Source organism: Diabrotica undecimpunctata, chromosome 8 (assembly GCF_040954645.1).
Source record: "Diabrotica undecimpunctata isolate CICGRU chromosome 8, icDiaUnde3, whole genome shotgun sequence".
In the NCBI taxonomy this organism is placed as follows: Eukaryota; Metazoa; Arthropoda; class Insecta; order Coleoptera; family Chrysomelidae; genus Diabrotica; species Diabrotica undecimpunctata.
The window spans coordinates 1075173-1102859 of NC_092810.1; the positions used below are offsets into that span (position 1 = coordinate 1075173).

Genomic DNA, 27687 nt, shown 5'->3' on the forward strand with positions numbered 1-27687 from the left:
ATTTTCTAATCTGTCACTGTCACTAAAAAAGTTTACACCAAAAAGATCTGCAGTATGCACTATCTGCAGTATTTTATAAACTATGGTGCGGTGTAGGGGATTAGTATCAATAAGAAAAAGTGCCGTTTTGTCTTGTTAATTGTTTGTTATTGATGCCGAATGGTATTCATGTCAAGGATAAAAAGTATTGAAATATACAATGGTTCGAAGAAGTGAAGTCTTCGGTATATCGATAGTTGCGGTAGTATGTCTTCTTCTAATAGTGTTTAGCCAAAAAGATCTAAATAACTATCAGCGCTCTCACAGGTACCAGCAGTATATCGAGCTAGACGATACTTTCAAATACTCAAACACTAACAATACCTATACTATACGATCCATCGACGATGTGATTTCTATCGAAAGAAGCTTGTTATCGAAAGAATTATCCAGGTACGAGTTTCCTGAAGATACAAACCTTGATGATTATACACTTTCCACAGGAGGTAGGCCGATTCGAACGATTATTATAACAACCTGGCGGTCCGGCTCTACTTTCCTTGGAGACATACTCAACGCTGTCCCCGGTAACTACTACCATTACGAGCCGCTTCTAGACTACGGCATAGTCCAGATTAGGGGCCCTCCCGACGCTAAACCAGCTCTGGAGACCCTCAAAAGCTTATTGAACTGTGATTATAGTAATTTGTACAACTACCTAAACTTTGGGCTGTCCCATGTTTATTTGTTCACCCATAACACTAGGTTGTGGGACCAGTGCGAGATTTATCCAACATATTGCTGGAATGCCACTTTTTTAAACAAGTTTTGTAAACTGTTCCCATTTCAAAGTATGAAAAGTGTGAGACTGAGGTTGGCACTTGCTGAGAAACTTCTACAAGATGAAGAGTAAGTATTTATTTGCTTTATTGTTAATAATTCAAGGTAGTTTTTATTTTGTTCTACTTTTGAGTGGTTTCCTGCTCTAAACATTGAGTTAAAGTCACAGAAACATTACCTAGCAAAATGTTAACTGAGAAAGCAGTTTGAAGGGAATTGGTAATAAAAGAGGGATAAAGTAGACAAATATATATTAAGGAAATTATCAATTAATAAAATATAAGATTATTTCAAGCAAAAAGAATTAAAAATTAAACTGTTTTCGGTTGTGTCATTTTTTCTCATCTAATATTTTTCTGTTCTGTTCACTCACAGTGTTTAACAACTTTTTGAAAGTTGTTTTGATTTATTTTTTGTAACATTCATTATTATAAATACAAAAAAACATCTTTCTAATATCTTTAACTTAAAAATGGCTAGTTTTACACTTGTTTATAAATCAATGGGGAAAAGATAATAAAACAAGTCATGTATAATATACTTCACCATTCTTAACTTTTCTTTCCTGTCTTAATTACATATTTTCATCATAAATTCCTGTGTTTTGGTTTTATTCAGCATTTATCTGGCATTATCTATGTTAATAATGTTTTTCTAAGTCAGTAGTTCGAAGATACCACTATGAGAGTCTTTACAGATCCAATTTAAAAATTGTAATTAAAAAACACACAAGAAGCTTTAAAAATAATGTTTAGTATATATGTAAAAACAATATTTTGACATTGTACCTTTTAGACAGAGAGAATTCTAAACTAAAAATGATGAAAGTCCAGATGGTATCTGCTCCAAGGTGGATATTTTAGGTCATTGAAAATTTTCATTGAGATTACATTTTTGAAAGGACACATTTTTATTTTTTTTTATATGTGAGTGTTGTTAGTATAAGCTTAAGTTCAAGTTGGGGGCTGCCACACTTGTCCCCTCGACTATCTTGGAAAAAAGGGGATTCTGTGCTGCATCTACATTATCTACAACTTTATTCCTATTACTTTTAGTCATAAAATGTAAAATAAAAAAGTTATAAACAAAAATAACTAAAAATTTTTAAACAAATTTTCTTTTGGGCCTTATAACTTTTTTTCTGGTCATTTTACAATAAAAAGACATCAGAGCAATATTATAAAGGGTGTTCACGAATAATTTTCACTAAATGTGTTTTATTTCATTAATTTTTCTGGGTTTTACAGCACTCCAAGGTTGACTGGGTTCTTGGAGAATATGATAAAAACGAACCATTGGCTTAATTTTTTATTATATATTTTTTTATTCATATAACATATGACTGTTTTCCTGATCACTTATGAGGTAGAGTCTGTAGGTGGGTTTTTTTTATGTGGTATCCCCATTAGGCCTAATTCACTAACAATTTCCAGGCGAGATAACATTAAGCATAATTTTATATTTAAAAAGTTGTTTTCCAGCTTATTGTTTTTTCATTTTCTTTGATGGTCCAGGCTGCAGTTGGTGAATGTTTACAAAAGAATGGAAGTTAGAATTGGTGTCATTGGGTAATTCATCTTCGAATTCTTCAAATTTTTAGATTAATTTTAACATTCCCTTAATGTTACTGCAGGTTTGACCAGAACAATTGGGGCACACTGCAGAGCATTTGGGGTCTACTTGTCGGCAACCACACACACTTTCACAGTTTCCCTTGCATCTGCAGACAAATAATTTCAGAAATTCAAAGTTTTGTAAGTTTTGAATGAACATTTTGAAATTAATAAAATTAAACACATTTGTAGTAAAAATTATTTGTTGAAAATCCTCTATAATATTGATCTGATGTCTTTTTATTGTAAAATGACCAGAAAAAAGTTATAAGGACCAAAAAAAAATTGTTTAAAAGTTTTTAGTTATTTTTGTTCATAACTTTTTTATTTTCCATGATTTTTTTCCCGGATTGACTTGGGTATATCAATCATTTCAGATGTTGATTTTTGTCTTTTCGTTTTGCGACAGTGAATATGTTTATGGTGTTTTAGATGCTTGGTTTTCTGTATCTACCATCTCGGAGATATAAAAAATCGTAAGTTAACATACGGTATGTAGCGATTCACAGACTGAGGAGTAAAAATTTAGTATCTTAAAATAAAATTAAATGAGAAAAACCACAAAGAACTGGTTCTTATTTATAATTTCTTTCGAAATGAGGTGCTTCTTGATTTTATGAGTCATTGTTAAATAATCGCTTTCTAGATTCGGAACCGGCGTCTTTTTTGGACGATACATATATTTTTTAGAGTCCATATCTATGGCATTGTAAAGCCGAAAGACTCTTGTACACAGTATACACGTGACACAAAAAGTATTAAAGATCTTCTTGCAACGGCGCGGCGTCTTCTCTCAAAAGTTGATGATGACTCTGACAAATATAATTCTATCAACTGTTGTTCTAAAAATTCTTTTTACGACCAAAAACTAAAATAGAAAAAAACAAGGAAATATGCAGAGAAGCTGGGAGGAAGCAGTTATGGGATAAGTTTATTAGGGCATATACTAGTTGGCTCCAACAGCGGTCAGATTTTAATACCCTAGAGAAAAGCGTGATAGGTAAATTCGCTCCGGCCATATATTTCTTAGAAAAGATAGTTCAAAAATGCCTTTAGTAGATACACAATAAATAATAATGAATAGCCAGGGTCAGCGTCAATAGAGAATGTTGTCTTCATAAAGCAGGTACTTTGATACATTTTATTAATAAAATTTTTAATAAATATTTCTCAAACTTTCTAATTACCTAAATACAAAACCACTTCTTACTTAAAATTTTATAACGATATTATCACTAAAGTATTATGATGTTATTGCTCATATTATCTTTTTCAATATTTGGTTGGGGTTTTCCGTGAATTTTTTGCCATTTTTTAACTTTTACGAATCATACCACAAAGTGATTGTCATTAGATATTTGTGTAATCTTTAAGAATGTGTTCTAAAGCAGTATGCCATCATTTTTAAATAACAAATGTCAAAAAATAACTTCTTCCAAAATAATGATTTTATTGAAAAATAAAAAAAATTAACATTGTACATTTTTTCTGTTTTCTTTATAAAATTACAATTAAGTCGTGATTATTAATACTGTGTATTACCATTCTTATTGTGAATTATACTCCTCATTCGATTTGGCATTCAATTGATCAAATTCTGGATGTCGTTTTAAGAAAAAGCTTCCCATTTTTCCATGAGCGCCAACTGAAGCTGCTCACGATGTCTTGGAGCAGGTATTCTGTTTCTTACCCTTCGTTTGAGTTGGTCCCAAACATGTTCAATCGGGTTCAAATTTGGACTTTGAGCCGGTCAGTTCATTTTTGGCACACCGACAGTTTCCAGATATTGGCAAAGATAAAGTTTTTGCCGACAAACCCAGCAAAAGGCATTACATGCTCGTCTAGAATTTCGGTAATGTATCGGTGTACATTCAACGCTCCTCTATCAATAAAAACGAGATCAGTACGGCCCTCGAATGAAATGTCTGCCCAAAACATTACCGAATCTCCAAAAGCAACACGTACTCATCGAACACAAGCAGCATGTCGTTCCCCACGTCTTCTGTATGTTTTGATGCGACCATCTGAGCCATAAAGAACCATTCTGGATTCATCACTAAACAAAACATTTTTCCAATCTTCTATCGTCCAATGCTCGTGGTCTCTAGTATATAAACTGTAGTCGGCGTTGTCGATGTGCTGCTGTTAACAAAGGTCCTGTTGCTGGACAGCGAGCCCTTAGACCAAATTCCCTCAACCTTCTTCTCACGGTAGAAGTGCTTAAAGTTCACCCGTGAGCATTTTGAAAACGGTTTTGGATTGATCTAGCAGTAAAGAACCGATTTTGCAAAGAAGTGATTTTGCATAACAATTAAGGGTTCTTCATGAGGTATTTCATCCAGGATGGTTTGCAATTGTTCGTAGAATGCCTCTCGTTCCTCCTTAGGTTTACAGTCCTCTGGGCTATAGATAGATGTGACATTTAATTTTTGGTAGGCCATTGTGATGTTTATATAATATTATTCTTTCGGAGATATAACGGCGGTTATTTAGGTATGTTGTCTTTAAATTTTTTATGAACAAGTATACCTACACCTTTGCCTTTCTTTGTGGTTTCTTGGATTGCACAAATTTCTATGTTTTTATTTATTAGTTCTCTTATTATCTCTTGGTATTTTTTGTTGAAAGAAGTAATCTTTCATGTTGCTAACTGATCTAGTTTTGAGCTTATTTTTCTTTTACGTTTTCCTTTTCTTTGCGTGGTTCGTCATCTTAAGTTCCGTCTGGTTCCAAGGCTTTATATCGGTTCTTTGAGCCTTGTGTTCTTTTACAATGCGTAGGATGCTAACTTGGCCCATCAACCTTCCTCGTTTATCCGGGCTTGGGATCGACTGTGGGCATAAACGCGGCTTCTGAGCTAATCAATCCACCCAGTTATCGCGCTCATAACCCTTAGGCAGAGTTAATAATCTCAATATTATTAATTTAGTTTGGTTTGAATGTATTTAGTCCATCATGGAGAAATTTGAAATAACCAAATTAAAAATGGTTTACGTGGAAGACAAACTGTTGCGATTCATAAAAACAAATGTATGGAACAGAAAATGGTATCGTCCAATTAAAACTTATTAAAGAAAAACAATGGATGTAACACTATAAGAATCCCCGTTAGCAGATCCTTCTATACAACTCGAATTTTAAGAGAAATTTGATCGAAAGCTTTTTGGACATCCACAAAACATAATAAACGTGTATTTTTACTGATCTAAACATCTTTTAGTTCTCATATTTTTCTTGAGTTCAAATTGATCTGAAAATTCGTCTCATTTGTTATATTATATTGTATTTTGTATAACGGCTTTCACTACGTAATTCATAAGGATTATTTAGTATTTGTATAAAAAGTAGCACCATGCAAAGCAACTAACAAGTACCTTCTTTTTTTCTTCTACGTAAAATTATATGACTTACTTATAATATTAGAATCATTGTACTGTGACAAGTCAATTTTTTTAACAGTTCAAGACCTACATATTCACCATAAGTGTATTAATCTAACAGTACCTCGCAGTTACTTTTCGAGCCATTTTTTGTACTGCTTCAATCGTCTCGAGTAACTCAACAATTTTATGAAAGCTTTTTGTGTAACGTCCTAATGACCCATTGACAGATCGTCTAGTTTCACTTCTAGTCGTTGATTGTCTTGAGTTGTATTGATGTTTTACGGTAAATGGTTCAAGTTTATATAGAAAATCGTCGGTGTGTATACAAAAAGGTACTCGTACAGGGTGATCCGTTAGTATGTTTATTTGTATCTATTTAGCGTATTGATTCTTCGCAAATATTATAAACATACAGTAGATAGATCCTTTGGATCTTTGCATTTTGTCATCATTCGTATTATAGGAAATAAACCAAAACATGTAAGCCTGACTTACGTCAGTTATAAAGATTTACATACAAAAATAAACACAACAAAAATTCAAGTAAAGAAATCTATGTATAATTAATTGAAAAATGTAAAACTTTTGAGCTGGGTAAAAAAATAATTTATTTTAAATATTTATTTAAGCATCATTATACAATTATAAATTTAAGATTTCTTCACTGTCAGAATCTGAGCTAGTCATATTACCAGTGTCTATTATGATTGGTTCCATTCCATTAAAGAAGTTTGCGGTGGACAATTTGCAGGAAGATATTCAACCGTTGATAATTAATGTTGTGGGGCTTTTTCTTCATCATCATCATCAGTGGTGCTACAGCTCTAGTTGAGCCTTGACCTTCCCCAGTCTATTTCGCCAGTCGTTTCTGTTCATCGCCAACCGTTGCCAATTTGCCGCGCCGATTTTCCTTGCGTCCTCGTCCACACCGTCCCTCCATCTCAGTCGTGGTCTGCCTCTACTCCTATTTCCCACTGGGACCGATAATAGAGTTCGTCTGGGTGGGTAATTTTCATTTGCTCTTGACACATGTCCAGCCCATCTAAGCCTACCTATTTTTATGAAGGATATTACATCTCTACCATTTACTATTTTTTTATACTTCTCGTACAATTCGAAATTATATCGCCTTCTCCAAATACCATTCTCACAGAATGCGCCCATTATTCTTCTTAGTATCTTCCTTTCGAAGACGAGCAGAAGATTTGCGTCTGTTTTGGAGATGGTCCATGTTTCTGACCCATATGTCAGCACTGGTAGGATGAGTGTTCTATATATTATTAGTTTGGTTTTCTGGCTTAAATTTCTGTTTTTTAGCTGCTTGCTTAGTCCAAAATAACATTTGTTTGCTAGCAGTACCCTCCGTTTTACTTCTTCAGATGTGTCATTATCGTTTGTTATGAGAGAACCCAAATATGTAAACTTATTTACTACCTCAAAATTATATTGGTCTATACTGAAGTTTTCTTCGGCGTTTCTAGCTCTATCTCTGTTATTTGGAATAGATGCTAACATTTTGGTTTTTTCCTCGTTTATTTTAAGGCCCATATTTTGTGCGGCTGTCAAGAAGGTGGAAGTCATCTCTTTAAGTCCTCGTGTAGTACGTGCGATCAAATCCAGATCGTCAGCGTAAGCCATAATCTGCGTTGATTTTTGATTTATTAAAGATTGTTCCCCTATTGTGTAACTCGGCATCTCTTATAGTCTTTTCTAACGCTATATTAAAGAGAAGGCACGCCAGCGCGTCTCCCCGCCTTAACCCTGCATATGTTTCAAACGCTTGTGACATATCGCCTTGTATTTGCACTCTGCAGATCACTTTACTCATAGTTGTTTTTACGAGCCTTATTAATTTATGGGGAATGTTAAGTTCATTCATGGCTTCGTATAATTTACCTCTTAGGACGCTATCATACGCTGACTTAAAGTCCACAAAGAGATGGAACGTGTCAATATTAAATTCATTGGTTTTTTCTAAGATTTGACGTAGCACAAAAATCTGGTCAATTGTTGACCTACCTGGCCTAAAACCGCTTTGATACTCACCAAGAATTTCTTCCACGTACGTACTTAAACGGCTGTACAGGGTGTTGGAGAATATTTTGTACATTGTATTCAGAAGAGTTATACCCCTATAATTTTTACATTCCAACAAATCTCCCTTTTTGTGCAGTGGACATATGATTCCAGTGCACCATTCCTCTGGCATTTGTTCTTCTTCCCAGACTTTGACTATTATGTTATGAATTTGGTGCATAATGCTGTTACCTCCATGTTTGATGAGCTCTGCGGGGATACAATCCACTCCTGGGGACTTGTTATTTTTGAGTCGTGTGATTGCGTCTTTCACTTCAAATATTGAAGGAGGTTCTACGTGAGTGTTATTTCTTGGTTTTTGGGGTGACGCATCATTTTCCACTTCGGTACCAAGTAGTTCTTTGAAGTGCTCAACCCATCTGCTTTGTACTGCGTCAGCGGTACTGACTATATGTCCATTTTTGTCTCTACACATCGTCAGCCGTGGTTTAAATTCTTTTCTTGTCTTATTTAGGATATTATAGAACTTTCTAGTTTCATTTTGCCCTTTTAATGATTGAAGCTCTTGCATAATCTGGTTTTCGGAGGTCCGCTTTTTCCTTCGATGTATGCGTTTTTCCTCCTTCCTAAGATCTTTGTACATTTGCTCCTTATCCCGTGTTCTTCTTTGTTGCATAAGTTTATATGCATAATTTTTTCTTTTAGTGATATCTTCACATTCATCGTCGAACCAACTGTTGTGTGGAGTGGATTCTTCTGGTCCTAGGACGTTGTTTGCCGCTTCCTTAATTGTTCTTCTACATATATCCCATTGCTCGCTAGCTGTTAAATTCTCATCTGTTGTGCTTTCATGTTCAAGGTAATTTTGATACCTTTCTAGTGCACGGGGCTCTTTCAAGAGTTTTAAATTGTAGCGAGTACTTTTCTTGCTCTTTTCTTTTTTTGCATTTGAGATTCTTGCTCTTATTTTTGCGCCTACTAAGAAGTGGTCTGAATCTATATTAGCTCCACGATAAGTACGTACATCCATTAGGTTAGAGAAGTGCCTGGTTTCTATTAGAATGTGATCTATTTGATTTTTGGTTGTACCATCAGGCGACGTCCATGTTACTTTATGGATATTCTTATGGGGGAAGTAGGTACTTCCAACGACCATGCCCTTGGATGCTGCAAATCCTATTATTCTTTTTTTTCTTAGCCTAAAATAAAATGAAATTTATTAAAAACAAATTGTACTAATTTTTTCAACTATGAAACTTACTTTGTGAGTACCAAATCCTAATTTGTGGACCTCTCGGTAACATATTGATCTAGAAATATGTCTTCCAATAACGTCACTCCATAAAACGCATCCTAATGTCCAGCTACATTTCTTTTTCTACTCGTACAGGTTGAATTCTGTATATTTTAAATCAATATATTAATGTATGTTCATATAAATTTTATGTTATTAAATATAAACGAAACTATTTCAATATAAGGCAGTAGAATTGATTTCTATCTAACCAGACGACATATAAATATTTAAAATCAATTTTAAAACGTTGGCAAGTCTGCAAAAAGAGTTCATACAAATATTTCTGAAATAATTTTTAAAATTTCAGAGACAAATATTGAATCTCGATATGAACACACTTTGAATGTTCAAAGAATGCTCAGGAAAAAAAGATAATGAACTGGGCCTAACTTTCACTATAGTTGTGTCATTTAGAGTTCAAATGATTCCGAAACAGGTAATAATAGAAAAGCTAGTTTATAACGTGGAATTATATGTTGTTCAGAACATTGAATGAATCAATGTAGAGGAAGTTTACCAAAGACTTTCACTCTTTTAAGCGTCTTTATAGATTTTGACAATAAAGGGTAGTTTTCAACCTTCTTCTTCTTCAGATGCAAATCCACTAATGGATCTTAGCGATCACATTTTCCATTAATTCTCTATTTCTTGCAATATGTATCAGGGATTGTATGTCGTTAATCCCTGTCCATTGCCTTATGTTTCGGAGCCAGGACATTTTCTTGCGTCCCATTCCTCTCTTGCCTTCAATTTTACCCTCGATTATAAGTTGGAGGAACTGGTATTTTTCATTTCGCATGATGTGACCTAGATACGCCGTTTTCCTCCGGTTTCAACCTTAAAAAATAAAAAGCACCCCTTGGCACAATATAGATTTTGAAATTGTGGGTAAGTTGAACTTGGTCCCAAGTTTTTATTCAAATCGGTCTTTTCTGAAAAATTTGCGAGGTTTTGTGCTATTTAAGCTTCGTTTCCAGGAGTACCTAGTTGGTAAGCCTTGTGTCAATTTCTTAATTTCTTAGCCTTTCCTCTCCTTCAGACTATCCCTCTCTTGGCTCGTGCCGATTTAAGGTAAAGTCGGTTCGCTATATTTACGCGGGTTTCGGATTAACAAAATTATGCTAATGACTCATTGATAACCAGTTGCAGTAAACGACTTCCCAGAAAATTAGGTAAAAACTGCATTAATGGTCATATTTTAAAATACATTAAAATAACATTAGGGTAGGTATAAATGTGTTACAATATTGCAGTTGAATTGATTCTTTACCAGTGTTGACATTGTATGTTTGGTGGAAATATTTATGTAGATAGTCTAATTTGTAGTGTACATAAGTATTTTACGGATGAAAAAGAAAATGGCGGTCCTTTAAAATCGGTAATGTCTGTTCAACAACGCGTATGTGATGCTCTAGGAATTAGTGAAACCAAACTAAGAGGAGTATTACAAAATCGCAATAATGAACGGCCGAAAGAAGATCACCGAAAAACTCGCCTATCATTGAAAACGAAAGATATTCCAGATGGAAAAAAAAATGTGAAATTCGTGATACCATTTATCGAATGCGAGCCAACAAGGAACATGTGACCTTAAATACAATTCTCTCGGAATTAAAAGATAGAAAATTTGACGAAATTGGCAGAACAAGTCTATGGCAAGTGATGCATAATTTGGGTTTCAAATTTCCAAAGGAGGATAACAGAAAAGCCCTTTGTGAAAGAAGTTCTGTTGTGCATAAAAGAATTAACTTTCTAAGAAAATATTCTAAATTAAAAGAAGAAAGGGCAAATTTTATATATTTAGACGAAACATGGATATTTTCTAGGGGTGCAACCAAGAGAATATGGCAAGATGATAACGTAAAGTCTATCAAACATACTGATGGAGAAGGGAAGCGACATATAATTTTACATGCAGGAGAGAAATCGGGTTTTATAGAAGGTGCTGATTTAATATTTTCATCTAAATCAAAATCAAGTGACTATCACGACAATATGAACACAGAAATGTTTGTAAAATGGTTACATGAAAAACTTCTCTCAGGTTTAAGTGAGCCCAGCGTAATTATTTTAGACAATGCACCTTACCATTCTGAAGTATTAAACAAAAGTCCAACGAATTCTTGGACTGTTAATAAAATTAAAGAATGGTTGACAAAGGAACATATACCATTTACACAACATATTTTAAAATCAGAATTATTACGCTTGGCAAATATCCACGCAAAACCAAAAACCTTTGTTGTGGATCAGATTATTGAAAGTTACGGGCATCAAGTTTTACGTCTGCCACCGTATCATTGCCAGTTTAATCCCATCGAATATATATGGGGAATAGCAAAACAATATTATGACAACCATATTGGGCCTAACGGTTATAGCGACGACGCAGTTCGGGAAACTTGGCGAAAGGCACTTGCAATTGTAACTCCAGAAGTGTGGTGCAACTGTATATTCAAGTGCGAGAAACTAATAGAAGATTGGTGGACTCGTGAAAATAAAATAAACGAAATAAGTCCAATCATAATAACAATTAATGGTGATGACAGTGATGATGATGACGATTATGATATTTTTGATGATAATGACTGATTTTCATTTTTGTTGGCAAGTTAAATTTTTTTATTTTTCATTAGAAATTCTCTCCATGGAACAAATATACATAGACCATATTTTCTGTGTGAAGTGTAATATAAAATTATTATTAGGTTTATATTAGCCACATTAAAATTCCATTAATGAAGTAATTCTCCTTATTATACTGTCAATTATATAAAAGATTTTCCATTATTATTTAAGTTAATTAAAAAAAGTTATGGATTATTTTTCGTTTCATCTGACCAGTTCATATTTCCCCAAAGAGCAGGTAATTAAAACTGGGTACTTACAATACAATTTTTAATCCGAAACCCGCGTAAATATAGCGAACCGACTATAGAATTGTATTATGTCGTAAATCCTCTATTGTTTCAGATTTTGGTATGTCTTCTAAAATACAAAAAATGATAATTTTGGTAAGCTTAAGTTAAGTAAAGTTGAGTCAAAGCAAGTTTGATGTCATGTCTTGTAAACTAAACGAGAAAATCATCAATATAATTTTTACGAGAATTATTAAGTTGGGAATGAAATATTTCGTTTATAATAATATGTTTAACATCTGTTTTTAACAGTTTTGCAAATACGTGAATTTTTACGAGGTCCCTACTTTATATAAACATAATAAATTATAATCATATCACCAGTAATTTAAGTCTAATGCAAAAAAAACACTAAAATGGTGAAAAGTTATTGAAATAACTCATTTAAACTACTCTAATGATTAAGTTATCTACAAATATATATTAAATGATGTTAGATAACAAATATTATTCTTATCTAAGATTTTATAGTGTATTATTGTATGATTATACACCCAATATATGTTCTTATCTGAATAATGTACTCGATAATGGTGCACAAATACCAATCCAGTATTTTTACGAAAGATAGAACATTATTTTATACAGCGTAGGAAGTTAAAGAAGTTCTCTTACAAAATTTAACGTGGTATACTTAATTGTATATCGACGATAGCGCTAAGGTTTATTTAGGAGCAACAGCAAGAGACTTCATCATCATCATTGGTGCTACAGCCCTATAAAAGAGCCTCGACCTTCCCAAGTCTATTACGGCAGTCAGTTCTATCCATTGCCAGTTTGCTGCGCCTATTTTTCTACCATCCTCATCTACACTATCTCTCCATCTGAGTTTTGGCCTACCCCTACTTCTATTTCCCACAGGTTGTGACATAAGGATTCTTCTAGGAGGGTTGTTCTGCTGTGATCTTGCCAGATGTCCTACCCATCTTAGTCTTCCTATTTTTATAAAGGATACTACGTCTTTACCACCAAATATATGTTTATATTTGTGATATATCTCGTAGTTGTACCCCCTTCTCCAAACACCATTTTCACAGATGCCACCGAATATTCTTCTCAGGATTCTTCGTTCAAATATAAGCATTAGGTTTTCATCTGCCTTGGAAATGGTCCATGTCTCCGACCCATATGTCAACACAGGTTGTATAAGGGTTTTGTATATGGTTATTTTTGTTTTTTGGCTTAAGTTTCTACTTCTCATATGTCTACTCAGTTCAAAATAGCATTTGTTTGCTAGGATTATTCTTCGCTTGATTTCTTCCGTCATGACGTTCTCCTTGGTGATCAGGTTTACTTTGTATAATAAAGTAAACAATATATTGTAGCTTTTAAATTAAGTTTAATTGAAATCATTGACTAAAATTTGTATACAGGGTGAAGTACAAAACAAAATTACAATTTTTTTAAATGGATCACCCTATATATTTTTTAGAAATATTGTATTTATGATACTCTTATTATTATATCTTATTAGAAAATTGTTTATACCTTTTGAAAATTTGAAATTTTTTTTTGTAGACCAAAACTCCATTTTTTGCACTTTTTTCCCAATTATTAAATTTTCAATTTCTAGCCAGTCAAATATTATGTAAAATTGAAATAAGAAACTTTTATCTTGTATATTTTTTTTGTACGAGCAATATCTCCAGAGTTATAGACGAAAATATGGGCGTAAAAAGCAAAAATTTTTGATTTTTTTCAAAATTTGTTAAATAAAAAAAGTACAAGGTTTGCATATTGTGTTTATTGATACAAGGTACATCCTGAATTGATTTCAGTAAAAAATAGACGCTTATGGAAACTCTCCAATTTTTAAACAGATCCCACTTGGATTATGGTAGAAAAGCTGAGGAAGAAGAAATTGGTTAAAAACATATTATAAATACAAATATTGTCTGGATCACGTCAATGCAATCTAATATATCAAGATACCAAGAACAACGTGCTGAGTTTTGTGAAAACATGAGGGAGGGCTGCGAATGGTTCTCGTCCTGAACAATTGCATTATTTAACATAGATTTTCTTCTTTTTCAGTTTAAATGTTAAAGTAATTTTACTAGTACGCGATCCTCGCGGCACGATGCAGTCCCGCAAACACAGAGACTGGTGCCCGGGCATGCCTGACTGTGATCAACCCTACAATCTGTGCAGGGATTTAGTGTCTGACTATAAAGCAGCTGGTCCGCTTTTGCAGATCTATCCAGACAGATTCAGGTGAGTACATTTGCCAAAATTATTCCTAATTCAAATAACATTTCAATTCCGAGCGAATGGTGCTATATCCTCTTAGATAACAACAAAACGGAATCCCACAAGGGTCGATTATCAAATAAAATTTCCCATTTACGACTTGGACATACAGTTTTCTCATAAACATCTGTTTAAGAAAGAAGAACCCCAATTGGTGATGAGTAGACTTCGGCAAATATGCAAATAAAAATGTAGAAAATATGCGCATAAATATGCACGTGTTTACCCGAAAATATGCAAATATTTTACAAAATATGCATACAAATAAATAAACAAATCGTAAAATAGTAACAATTTTATTTAAAAAAAAAGTGTACATAACTAAATATTTCCTACTATTCATTAAGATTTACATTTATTTTAAGTAACTAAATCATTTTTAAGTATGAATAAACTTATTTAGAATTATGGTAACAATAAATGACCAAGTGGTGTTCAAAATTTTCTAACAAAAACTTGTGGCTTCTGTCTGAGTACATATATTTATATATGGAAAAACTTCGTTCAACATCAACTGATGTAACGGGAGCATTTTTCAAACTAACCAAAACATTTGGTTCTAAATTAATTGTTTCCGAAATATTTCCAGCTAGAACACTGACTACTTCAGAAAGAATATGGTAACCTTTATTTTTTTCCATAGTAGCTTCAAATTTTTTTAAAATATCTTTTCCAATATTACCTCTAACGTTCCGACAACATGACGCAAATTCTTTTATTAATGCTGTACTTTCGAACAATGACAGTTTTGGTGATTCTAACTGAGTAATTGTTTTTTGAACAAAACTAAAATTTGATTTTATAAATGAAAGTTCTTGTTGAAGCAAGTTACTCTGAAAAGTTTGTTTAGAATCCAAAAGAGATTGGGAACTTTCATCTGTTAACGTATCAATTATGTTCTTTATTTTAACAAAATGATCTGCATAAAAATTCTAACTGCTGCTTCTAACCATGTTCCCCATCGCGTTAAAATAGGTTGTGGTGGAAGAGGAATGTTAGGTAGCATTTCTTTATAAAGTTGAATTCTTATAGGAGATTTAAGAAATACTTTTTTGACACTGGATATCATGGTATTTACAAGAGGAAACTTTTTTCGTATTTCCTCTGCAACTCTGTTTAATCCATGCGCTACACAAGTAACATGTATTAAATCTGGGAAAAATATTTTTAAATTTTGTCCTGCTTTCACCATATAAGGAGCAGCATCCGATAAAATAAGCAGTAATTTATTAGAAGGAATAGTTGTCGGAAGAAAAAAAGTTGCTAATGTTTCTTGTATAAAACGCGAAATTGTTAAAGCATTTGTTTTCTCAAGTTGCTGGCATGAAATAAGATGAGATTTTGGTAAGGTATCTTCTTTAAGAACACCAATCAATAAATGAGCAATATACTTTCCTGAGGAATCAGTGGTTTCGTCTACAGATATGTAAAAATAATTATCTGCAATTTCTTCCTTAATATTAATTAACACCGACGAGTTTTTGGTTAATCAAATAACTGGTTTGGAAAAAAAAACACTCGCTAAGTGTTTTAAATGCAGTATTAATCCACAAATTAGTTTTTGTTACTAACCATTAGTACATCATATAACTTATTTTAAAATTCAACAAAAGTTTTTTTTTTGTTAATTCAATTACAATAAAAATAATTGTGTTTTAGAATAGCTGACTTCATAAAAAAAAGTAAAGGTGAAAAATTTTTCTAAATACACACCATTGTATTGTACCATGGACAATTTTTTCTCACTAAAGGAAGCTATTTTTCATTTAAAAACAACCTACGAGTACTAAATTTCAAGTAAATACGTTTATTGGTTTTAAAGTTATTGTTGTTATTAACTAAAAGAATTTAATTTTTTTTAATTTTAACACCCTGTATCTCGAAAAGTAAATAAGTTTGACCCCTCATTAACTATATCGTTTTGTTCAATTTTTCGAGAAGTATCTACAGTCAAACGTTGTAAGTGTCATTTGGAAACACCCTGTATGTATGAAATATTAGATATTTAATAGAAAATATTAGATACTTACAATTTTGCCACAGACTGAACAGTAGATTTTTCCCATATCCATAGACAGCTCTTTATAAGGTTTAATCCAAGTTGAAGCACTGGTTGTTTTAGGCATTATAAAATCACAATCTTCCTTTTTGTTACGCACAACGAGTGTTTACGCTTTGAATATCAAAACAAAAATGATTTACAAATCTGAGCATCAAATTAGAAATGTTTAGGTACCTAATTCAATAAACTGGGAGATTTTGGAAAATCCCTAAATTAGGAACAAAACTATTAGCCGTTTACCTGCTGTTAAGATACAATAAATTGTAGATAGATTTGGGGATTAGATCATAAAATGCAAATGAGCGAACCCTTAGCGATTATCCAATAACTGAATGCCTCAGTGACCGAGACTTTCTAAGAATGTTGAGGGCTACTTAAATTGATCTTCTTTGAAATTGTAAATGTTTTGTACCTGTAGAGATTACGTACTTAGATCATTTCTTGATTAAAATGACTACAAAATTTTATACAAGAATTGAAATAAATTGGTATGTTTAAAAATTTTCAAATACAGTATAAAAATCTGAACTTTTATGCACTTTATGCAAACTTTTATACAAATATGCCAAAATATGAAATATTTGCATAAAATATGCACAATATGCAAAATATGCAATATGCATATTTGCCGAAGTCTAGTGATGAGTCTAGTTTATCCTTGCGGTAAAACATTTGTTAGTGGAAAAGTGCGAAAATTTCAATCGTCACAGAATTAAATACCATTTACCAAACAATCTTAAAGACATTTTAAATTCCAAAAACACTACAGATACAGTTTTTAAAAGCTTCAACCTAATAACGTCATTAGGTTGAAGCCGGTTTTTTTGTAAATAAAAAAAAATCAGTTAATTAAGTTCGCTTGAGGAATTTTTTAAAAGGGCTATAAATATGTTTAATTTTTCTTTCATTACGGGATCCTAATAATTCAATTTTTATTTTATTTTTATTAAATTCGACATTTCTACTGTAAATAATTTAAAGACCCACAAAAAAATATTAAATAATAATAAAAATATAATAATTTCACACTATAATACGATAGGTAATGGGTTTTCTTATCTTCACTCATTTTCAGCTTCCCACAAAAACTCGTGGACGTTTTATTTAATCTTCGAGCAAATATTCATTTTAATGATCACACCATTGTATGTACTTGAATCGTTGAAGATTAAACAACGATGATACAATCTACCTTGAGTCAGTAAAATGTTGACCTTTTAGAAACTATTACTTCTTGTAGATGAGAACGTATAAGAAGTTTTTAGTAGGGGAGAGCGACGATGCAATTTGTTACTTTTCACCCCAGTCTATCTGGAAAAATCTTATACAGGTTTTTGAATATACAGTTCATATATATATATATATATATATATATATATATATATATATATATATATATATATATATATATATACAGTGTGTAAAAGCCAAATGGAATAAACTCATTATTTAGGTTACTGTACATATTTATAAAAAATCCCGAACCACGTAAAATTTAAATTATAACTTGACATTCTTTAACGTGAAAATGCAACCCCTACCTTCAAGCCCTTTAGAATGACAGGTACAACCCCCAATTTTTAAAATAGGAATTATAGGCTTGTGATATATCCTTTGAAAGGTCTTTTCATTCTCCATTCAAAAATGTTGTCGCTTTCAAGTTTATTAAGATTAATTAAGATAAAATAAATTAAAATCATGTGGTTACCGAAATTCGCTACAATACAATCAAAAACTAAAATGTAATGCAAAACGTAATAAAATGTAGAACACGAAAAAGAACTATGAATATTAATGAAGTAGATGTTCAAAATGTTCACCGCGAACGTCTTGGCAACATCCTAATCTCAAATAAAACTGTCTTCTAACATTATTTAACATAACAGGCGTGATCGACCTAATCGCAAGCGTTATTCGCTCTTTTAAGTCATTTAAATCAGAAGGTTTAGTTTTGTACACATGGCTCTTCACATATCCCCATAAAAAGAAATCTAATAATGTAAGATCAGGTGATCACGCTGGCCATTCAATCGATCCTCGCCTCCCTATTCACCGATGGGGAAATATTGTATCGAGGTACTGCCGGACATTAAGTTGGTAATGTGGTGGTGCTTCATCCTGTTGAAACCATATCGTATTCGCTGGAACTTGAGGGTTTCCTGGATCAGGATATAAATTTGCCAACGTTGGAATGCCATCATTTTGAAGTAGTGCCAAATAATTGTTGCCATTCAAGTTGCCCTCAATGAAAAAGGGACCAATGATATTGTTTCCTACAATCCCTGCCCAAACATTAACCTTTTGAGGGTATTGAGTGTGTTCTTCTCTCATCCAGTGAGGATTTTCCGTGGCCTAGTAGCGGCAATTTTGCCGATTAGCATAACCGTTAAGTGAAAAAGTACACTCATCAGAAAACATAACGTCTTCTAATTGGATAATATTGTTATCCAACATGTCCATCATTTGCTCACAAAAAAAAGTTCTATCAAAATCGTCTTCCCGAGCTCCTGAGCAGGTATCATCTTATAGGGATACAATTTATTTTCTTTTAATATGTTTACTATCGATGTATGGCTAGCATTGAATGTAGTGGATGCCTGTCTACTCGATATATGTGGATTTTCCCGAAACTCAAGTAACACATCTAATTTGAGTTCATCACTAAGTGCATTGGCAGCTGCTTTTTTTATCTGCCTTACATGACCAAACTCGCGAAACTGCTTCTCTATTTTACTTATTGTTCCTTGGGATATAGGCGGTAAATTAGGAAATTTCTCATGAAATAGGCGAGTTACTTCCTGTTGTGTTCGCGTGTTATCTCCGTAACCAATCATTTGTAAAACTGTTATTTTATGCATTTCCGTTAATCTAACCATTTTTCAGAATTGAATTGAACGAACTTTTTACTTAAATTAAAGAACTGACAACGTAAAAAAAAAATTTACTAATGCGTGTTGAAATAACGTTGTCACGGAAATTCTTTAAACTTTTTTAATGGTTACCATCTAAAAACCACATTGCTATGGTTTTTGTTCACTTTCTCATTATCAAGACCTAAACGGGAAATAAGTTTTGAGTATATTGTAGCGAATTTCGGTAACCACATGATTTCAATTTATTTTATCTTAATTAATCTTAACAAACTTGAAAGCGACAATATTTTTGAATGGAGAACGAAAAGACCTTTCAAACGATATATCACAAGCCTATACTTCCTATTTTAAAAATTGGGAGTTGTACCTGTCATTCTAAGGGGGGTTGAAGGTAGGGGTTGCATTTTCACGTTAAAGAATGGCAAGTTATAATTTAAATTTGACGTGTTTCGGGATTTTTTATAAATATGTACAGTAACCTAAATAATGAATTTATTCCATTTGGATTTTACACACTGTATATATATATATATATATATATATATATATATATATATATACATATATATATACATATATACATATATATATACATATATATACATATACATATATATATATATATATATATAAATATATATATATATATATATATATATATATATATATATATATATATATATATATATATATATATACAGCGCTACAGGCCTTGTAGGCCCCTGGCTTCTAAAAACTTGGTTATTTCCCTCCTTTTTTTCGGTCCCTTGCTTTCTCTCTCCAATTTTTCATGCCTATTTCTGACAATTGCTTTACTGCTTCCAACCATTTTTTCTTTGGAAGTCTTCATTTTTTTCCCCATTTCTCCCTCCTTCAGTATTGTTTTTAACATTTCGATTCTCTGGCATTCGTAATGTGACAAAGGCATCTAGCTCTTTGGGCTCGTATTTTTGTCGTAATTGCTGGTTTTCCATACCTCCTCATTATTTCTTTATTCGTTCGTCTTCTCCAAATGACAAATTTGGGTTTTTCTTTGTCGTTTAATTCGATTTACCAAAAAAAATATTAGCTATAACATATAAAATTGATTGAGAATTGACCGGTAAAAATAGCACCTTAGTTTTCTTTTATTATGGAAAAAAAAATTGATGAAAATTGTATTTGTCTATGTTTAACATAAAAACTGTTATTATTTGAAAAATATAATAACAAATGGGAGCGAAATTCCTGCAAAACAGGGTGTAGTTAGGGTCCCTCGAGGAGTTTTATCGGGCATACATGTTAATTTTACCTGTCGGATATTTATCTTTGATGTATTTGGTAAATAATAACAGTATGAGTTGATTAAGTACAACAGGATTTTAATTAAATTAATATTTTCTATACGGGTTTACTAAATTTTCAACAAAAAAGATCTTTGACCCTTCAAAGAAAACTTTGAAGGGTCTTGTAATAAAGATGGATGATGATAAATCGTAAACAAGAGTCCTAGATGGTAAAATACGGGGTAAGAGATAGAAAAGTAGACAAGGGAAACTATAGGAGAATGTGGTTCTTCATAGTCGCCATTATATTTAGCGAAACGATAACAAAATCAGTAACCGGCTCATTCCGATACCAAAAAGGAACAAAAGGCAATACTTCCGTGGGAAAACCTTCTCACAACTTCATTCAACGTCTGAAAAGGTCAATAAGGCTGTAAAAGGTCTTAAAGAAATGTGATTCTTCTCTTCGAGCTATCAAGAAATATATCGCAATCTTTCCAGTCGACAAAGACTGAATAAAAGAATCACGTCAAAGATAGAGAAAAAATCGGACGAAGAAAGTTAAAAAGAAAACTGGCGCAGAAGTATCTTCCGTAAAGGTCAAACACACCAACTAAAGCGAAGAAATCAAATAAAGACAGTCCTACGAAGTAACTAACCTTTCGAGGCGGCCACAACAAGTTCAATAAAAGCTAGAACAAATGCTACTCCTAAGAAGACGTGATCGGATTATAATAATTAATTTAGTGAAACTAATTTAATTGTAACTACAAGTAATATAGTGTGATTCATTAATCAATCTTCCACTTTCCCCTATTTTAATAAGAACTACAATACGTTGAGTAACCTAACCTCACTTAACCCTTACTTTAACCTCACCTACATTTCCAAATCTTCGTAAAATATTTTACAACAACACTATTGCAATGTCATTGCGTATTATTTTTATCAAAATCATGTTAATAGTTCCTAGCAATTATAAATAAACCTTCAACTACAATAATATATCTTGAGCAAATATTTTTCTCCACAAGTTAAGTAGTAAAAATATTAAAGAAAAAATAGAAAGACGTCATCCTTGACTGCTATTTAGTATTTTACTGCATTTAATAATATTTAATTTGACTTTGAAGAGTTACTTAGGTTAAAATATTCAAGATCATGATTGAAAAATAGTACGAGGAAAAACAAATTTATAATTGGGTGATAAATGCAATAAACAAAAAGATTTAACGTCATTTTTTACTTATAAACAATGTAAGATCGCTATTTATAAAAGGTTTATAAAAGTACTGTGATTTTAAGCTTTTTTTATTCGAAATTTTGGCATTTTTACACGAATTTAAAAAAAATACAATGTCCTCCAAGCCTTAGAACCTGAGTTAGCTCTTTTTTTTCTTGATTTTCTCGATTTTAGAAAGGTTTAGCTTTAGCAGGACGGGGATTTGCTGTGAGGTTTAGGAATTTATCAGTAAAAGTATTTCTATAGACAAGATTTCTTGGATTATCTTTAATTTTTGTTGCATACGTAAATTAAATGATAGAAGAGCTCACCTTATTTACATAAGGTAAGCTGTTCCAGAAATGAACATATTGTTTTAAAATATAAAATAAAAATGTAAGTCTTTAGACTTTTCTTAGTGTAGAATAACTAATAGTCACTTAATCAAGTTTGTTCGTGACACCCGACTCATTGGCGCCTCACCTTCTTAAATATTTTTTCACACCTAAATAAAATAGGAGTAATCTTCACGCATCAAGTAGTATTTTATCAGTTAGTTCTCACACACCGCCCTTGAGGCATTGCATTTTTAAACACTCTCAATTCATGTATAAAATATTTCTCTACGCCGAAATCGGGCATTTTTCTCATGCATACGGTTTTCTCTTTCACGTGTTATAAAGAAAGAATTTTTTTTGACATTGTATAGTACGCTACGGCCGTGTTGGGCCTCTCTACTCTAAAAATACTTAATTATAAATCGATAAACTTAAAGTGATTTTATTTCTCTGGAGCTATATTTGCTCATATTAAGAATCCTTATCCTTCAACGGTCACTGAAGAACCAATCCTATGGAGATACATCCATTCAAAAGTCCTTTGAAGTAAGGCTTGGAATCAAAAGATTTCTAACCCTCGAGTGTAGGTAGCCAGTTATAAGGCTCCCCCTCATAAGCTCTTCTATCATTTAACGAGAATTCATTAGCTTCGCAAAGTAAACTTTCAATCGGTGATGTACAAAATGCTCCCAAACATATTCTGAGTGCTGTGTTGTGAAGAGTGTCGTGTTTTAAGCTATATCAGCGTGGTTTAGCTGTGATCTTATAATAGTTCTGTATATCATTAACAGTGTATTCCTAGCTGAATCCCAATTTTTGTGGCTAAAATTTTTAGTAAATTTATTCTTCTACAACATTTACAAGTTAGATGATTATTGATATGCTCTTTCCAATTCAACTGTCTGTCAAAAGTGACTTCCAGCAATTACAATGAATATTGTTGTTGTAATGTTTGCTTGTGAAATTGGTGTACTGACTTTGTTTTTGGAGAATACTATATATTTAGTTTCAGTTGTTGAAAAGATGTTTCCAGTTTCCTGTGACCAATACATTTTTCAATATCTAACAAGAAATTCTGTGTAAGTTGTGAGAGGTTGGTGAAGGTTTTGCATTGGCCAAATATTACGAGATCGTCAGCATATGCATACACCTTTTATGTAAGAAGTTTTTTATAAATGCAAGGTAGTATCCTTTAATTTCCAAATCGTACATTAATCTGATGATACGGTGGCGCCAGGCTGTATCAAAAGCTCTTTTAATATCGAAGAATATTCTAATACATATTTGATTAAGGGAGAGGGCTTCATGTACACTTTCTAGGTCTATAATATTGTCTAGAGTTGATCTATTTTGTCGGAAATCACTTTGTTCTGGCATAATAATATTTCGATCTTCAAGTGTCCAAAGGAGACGACACGACGGTTGACCATTTCTTCTAATGGTTTGTATGCAGTATATGTTAGTGAAATTGGTCTGTAAGACTCAGGATCTGTTTTGGAATATTTTGGTTTTAATATTGTTATTATAGTAGATTCACTCCACGCTGTTAGTGGAGAGTCGCAAGGAAAAAGAAAATGGCGGTCCTTTAAAATCGGTAATGTCTGTTCAACAACGCGTATGTGATGCTCTAGGAATTAGTGAAACCAAACTAAGAGGAGTATTACAAAATCGCAATAATGAACGGCCGAAAGAAGATCACCGAAAAACTCGCCTATCATTGAAAACGAAAGATATTCCAGATGGAAAAAAATTTGAAATTCGTGATACCATTTATCGAATGCGGACCAACAAGGAACATGTGACCTTAAAAACAATTCTCTCGGAATTAAAAGATAGAAAATTTGACGAAATTGGCAGAACAAGTCTATGGCAAGTGATAACAGAAAAGCCCTTTGTGAAAGAAGTTCTGTTGTGCATAAAAGAATTAACTTTCTAAGAAAATATTCTAAATTAAAAGAAGAAAGGACAAATTTTATATATTTAGACGAAACATGGATATTTTCTAGGGGTGCAACCAAGAGAATATGGCAAGATGATAACGTAAAGTCTATCAAACATACTGATGGAGAAGGGAAGCGACACATAATTTTACATGCAGGAGGGAAATCGGGTTTTATAGAAGGTGCTGATTTAATATTTTCATCTAAATCAAAATCAAGTGACTATCACGATAATATGAACACAGAAATGTTTGTAAAATGGTTACATGAAAAACTTCTGCCAGGTTTAAGTGAGCCCAGCGTAATTATTTTAGACAATGCACCTTACCATTCTGAAGTATTAAACAAAAGTCCAACGAATTCTTGGACTGTTAATAAAATTAAAGAATGGTTGACAAAGGAACATATACCATTTACACAACATATTTTAAAATCAGAATTATTACGCTTGGCAAATATCCACGCAAAACCAAAAACCTTTGTTATGGATCAGATTATTGAAAGTTACGGTCATCAAGTTTTACGTCTGCCACCGTATCATTGCCAGTTTAATCCCATCGAATATATATGGGGAATAGCAAAACAATATTATGACAACCATATTGGGCCTAACGGTTATAGCGACGACGCAGTTCGGAAAACTTGGCGAAAGGCACTTTCAATTGTAACTCCAGAAGTGTGGTGCAACTGTATATTCAAGTGCGAGATATTAATAGAAGATTGGTGGACTCGTGAAAATAAAATAAACGAAATAAGTCCAATCATAATAACAATTAATGGTGATGACAGTGATGATGATGACGATTATGATATTTTTAATGATAATGACTGATTTTCATTTTTGTTGGCAAGTTATTTTTTTTATTTTTCATTAGAAATTCTCTCCATGGAACAAATATACATAGACCATATTTTCTGTGTGAAGTGTAATATAAAATTATTATTAGGTTTATATTAGCCACATTAGACTCCATTAATGAAGTAATTCTCCTTATTATACTGTCAATTATATAAAAGATTTTCCATTATTATTTAATTAAAAAAAGTTATGGATTATTTTTCATTTCATTTGACCAGTTGATATTTCCCCAAAGAGCAGGTAATTAAAACTGGATACTTACAATAAAATTTTTAATCAGAAACCCGCGTAAATATAGCGAACCGACTATATAAAATTTTGATATAGATTTATTTGTGAATTGTTTATGCAACCGAGTAATTTGTTTAAATAATTGGTTTAGTTGAAGTATTAACAATCTATCGATCGAGAATGTCAATTACGTCAAATACGTTATATTTTTTAGGGTTTTGCGATACGAAGACCTGTCGTTGGACCCCAACGAAATCGCCAGAGACCTGTTCGATTTTCTAGGTCTCCATTTTCATAGGAATGTCGAAAAGTTCCTGGCGACGCACACGCGGTTCAATATAGGAGGCGTTTCGAGTACGTTTAGGGATTCTAAGAGCACGCCGTTCCACTGGAAGTCGGATCTCAACTACACCGAGATACAAAACATCGAAGAAAACTGCGAGGAAGCGATGAGGCTGTGGGGCTACAACAGGGCCAAGAACGTTTCCGATATGAAAGAGTTTAATCCTTTGACGACGTATCGGGTTCTCTGAGGTGAGGTTTTTGTATCAATTTTGTAAGATGTTATCGTTCCTAACGGTCTTTAATTAGATTTTACTTTAGACTTGTTATTGGATATAGTTTTTCTATGGACGAAAAAAAAAATCGTGCTGTAAAAATTTTGTTATCGGTAGTTTATTTGGGAGAGAATAAATAAGGTAGATGTATGGGAGAATTGATTATACACATCAATTACATCAATAAATTACAGTTTGAGTTGGTTCAACAACAAATTAAAAAATTGAGATTTGACATGAACATTTTTTCAATAATTTAACAAATTGCTTTATGTGACAAGTCTAAATTATAATCTGATTTAAGATGGTGTCGGGTTAGAGATCAAAGATGAGTTTAAAATTTTAGTGGACCGTAGTTTAATGCTAGGAACTGAGAAAGTGCTGTTACAGAACTGGACATATTCAGATCTTTTCATTTTGTTGAAAAATTTATGTTTTTAAATTTTATAAGTTGTGTTTTTATAAGTTGTATAACTTGCGTTTGTGTTTTATAAATTGTTTTATAAGTTGCAACTTATAAAACTTGAGGAAAATAAACAGTATTGATTGTCTAAGATTAGCTAAGATAGCATCTGACAAATTAAGCTACTAATGAACTTCACTGAGCCTAAATAAAAAAATATTTCAAATAAAAAATGTAGCTGAGATAATTTTAAACAAAAATGGATGCCATGTATGTTTCTACACATTTTACTGTTAGAAACTTATAACAAAATATATTTGGCAAAGCAAACATTGAACAAGTCATTTGAGGAAAAGTTAAACGTTCTTTAATGACAAGTTTGTCGCAGGAAATACAAAATTAGAGCAATTTTTGAAGGATTTAGAAGAAAAATAATAAAAACTAAAAAAAAGCACCAGCTGAGCTGAAAAAAGGAAATCGTTAATAGAAAAATATTATAAACATTTAGAATATATCAAGAACTTATTTCGCACGCAATAAAAAATATTTTTAAATTATGATTGCTACAGTAAAATTGGAAATACAAACTTAAATTAGCAATTTTTTTTAATTTCCGACCAAATTTTCTTTTAGTTTATTTTTTGCAACTGTCAGAAGGGCCGATCCAGACCTGTGCACATATATCCACAATTTATAGCGCGTAGGATTCTTTGTGAGTTGCGAGATGATGTGTTTTACTGCGTAACTGCCTCAATTGTGGCTATAAAACCACAGATCAGGACTGACCCTACTGAGCCGTTTTAAAAAATTAAACTAAAAGAAAATTGAGCCCTAAATGAAGTAACGTAACGAGCCTTTTTCGTACGAAAACATATTTTCAACAGGTCCGTACTTGACAGCAAACTGATCGGTGAACTTTGCCTAAAAAAAGTATTATCAGGAAAGTTTGTTTTATAATATTCATTGTATTTCTTAATAAATTTTAAGCTCATCTTTACTCTGTGATAAGATAAAATAGAAGTGATTTTGCGACTTTATTCAGGAAGTTTTTGAAAAAATACAACAAATCCTCGAACAATGAGAGATTGAGATAAATTTAAACCATTTTTGACTTGTTTTCGACGCTCGTCCGTGGAGTTTTTATAGAAATTACTTTGTATATTGGAAAGCATGATCTACTTTAAGTAAATAAATTTCGTATTATGTATATATATATATATATATATATATATATATATATATATATATATATATATATATATATATATATATTAAATCTTCAAATCTATTAATCATGGATTTTGAGAATGCATGTGACAGTATTCAGATCTGCAACGTAAAAGATCACAGACTATAAAAACGTCGTTGGAAGGAAGAATGATATATAAAAACGTATTTTAAGCTGTAGGAGAGCAACAAAAACCACGATAAAGGCAGCTAAAACAAAGAAGTTCCTATAAAACGTATAAAAATTGTTGTATTTCTTGATCTTCCTGACCAAAGTCCCATGTATCCGTCAAAAAGATCAAATTTGATACTGTATTTTTCTTTTATCAAGAAAACAAATGATATTATTTGTGTTATAATAACAAAGATTGACGAGATTGCATCTCGAACGAA

General features: G+C 32.3%; 1 protein-coding gene across 1 annotated transcript; it reads left to right on the forward strand.

Moving 5' to 3' along the window:
* LOC140448690 (carbohydrate sulfotransferase 4-like) lies at nucleotides 1–27257 on the forward strand. The gene is made up of 3 exons (XM_072541798.1): nucleotides 1–888; nucleotides 14102–14281; nucleotides 25322–27257. The coding sequence occupies exons 1-3, from the start codon at nucleotides 200–202 to the stop codon at nucleotides 25638–25640; spliced, it is 1188 nt and encodes a 395-aa protein (XP_072397899.1). The 5' UTR covers nucleotides 1–199; the 3' UTR covers nucleotides 25641–27257.
* The last annotated feature ends 430 nt before the right edge of the window (nucleotides 27258–27687 follow it).

Coding starts and splice junctions, on each gene's coding strand:
- LOC140448690 (XM_072541798.1), top strand. CDS start 200: ATGGTTCGAAGAAGTGAAGTCTTCGGTATATCGATAGTTGCGGTAGTA. Junction 889..14,101: donor AAACTTCTACAAGATGAAGA/GTAAGTATTTAT, acceptor CTTCTTTTTCAG/TTTAAATGTTAAAGTAATTT. Junction 14,282..25,321: donor ATCTATCCAGACAGATTCAG/GTGAGTACATTT, acceptor TATATTTTTTAG/GGTTTTGCGATACGAAGACC.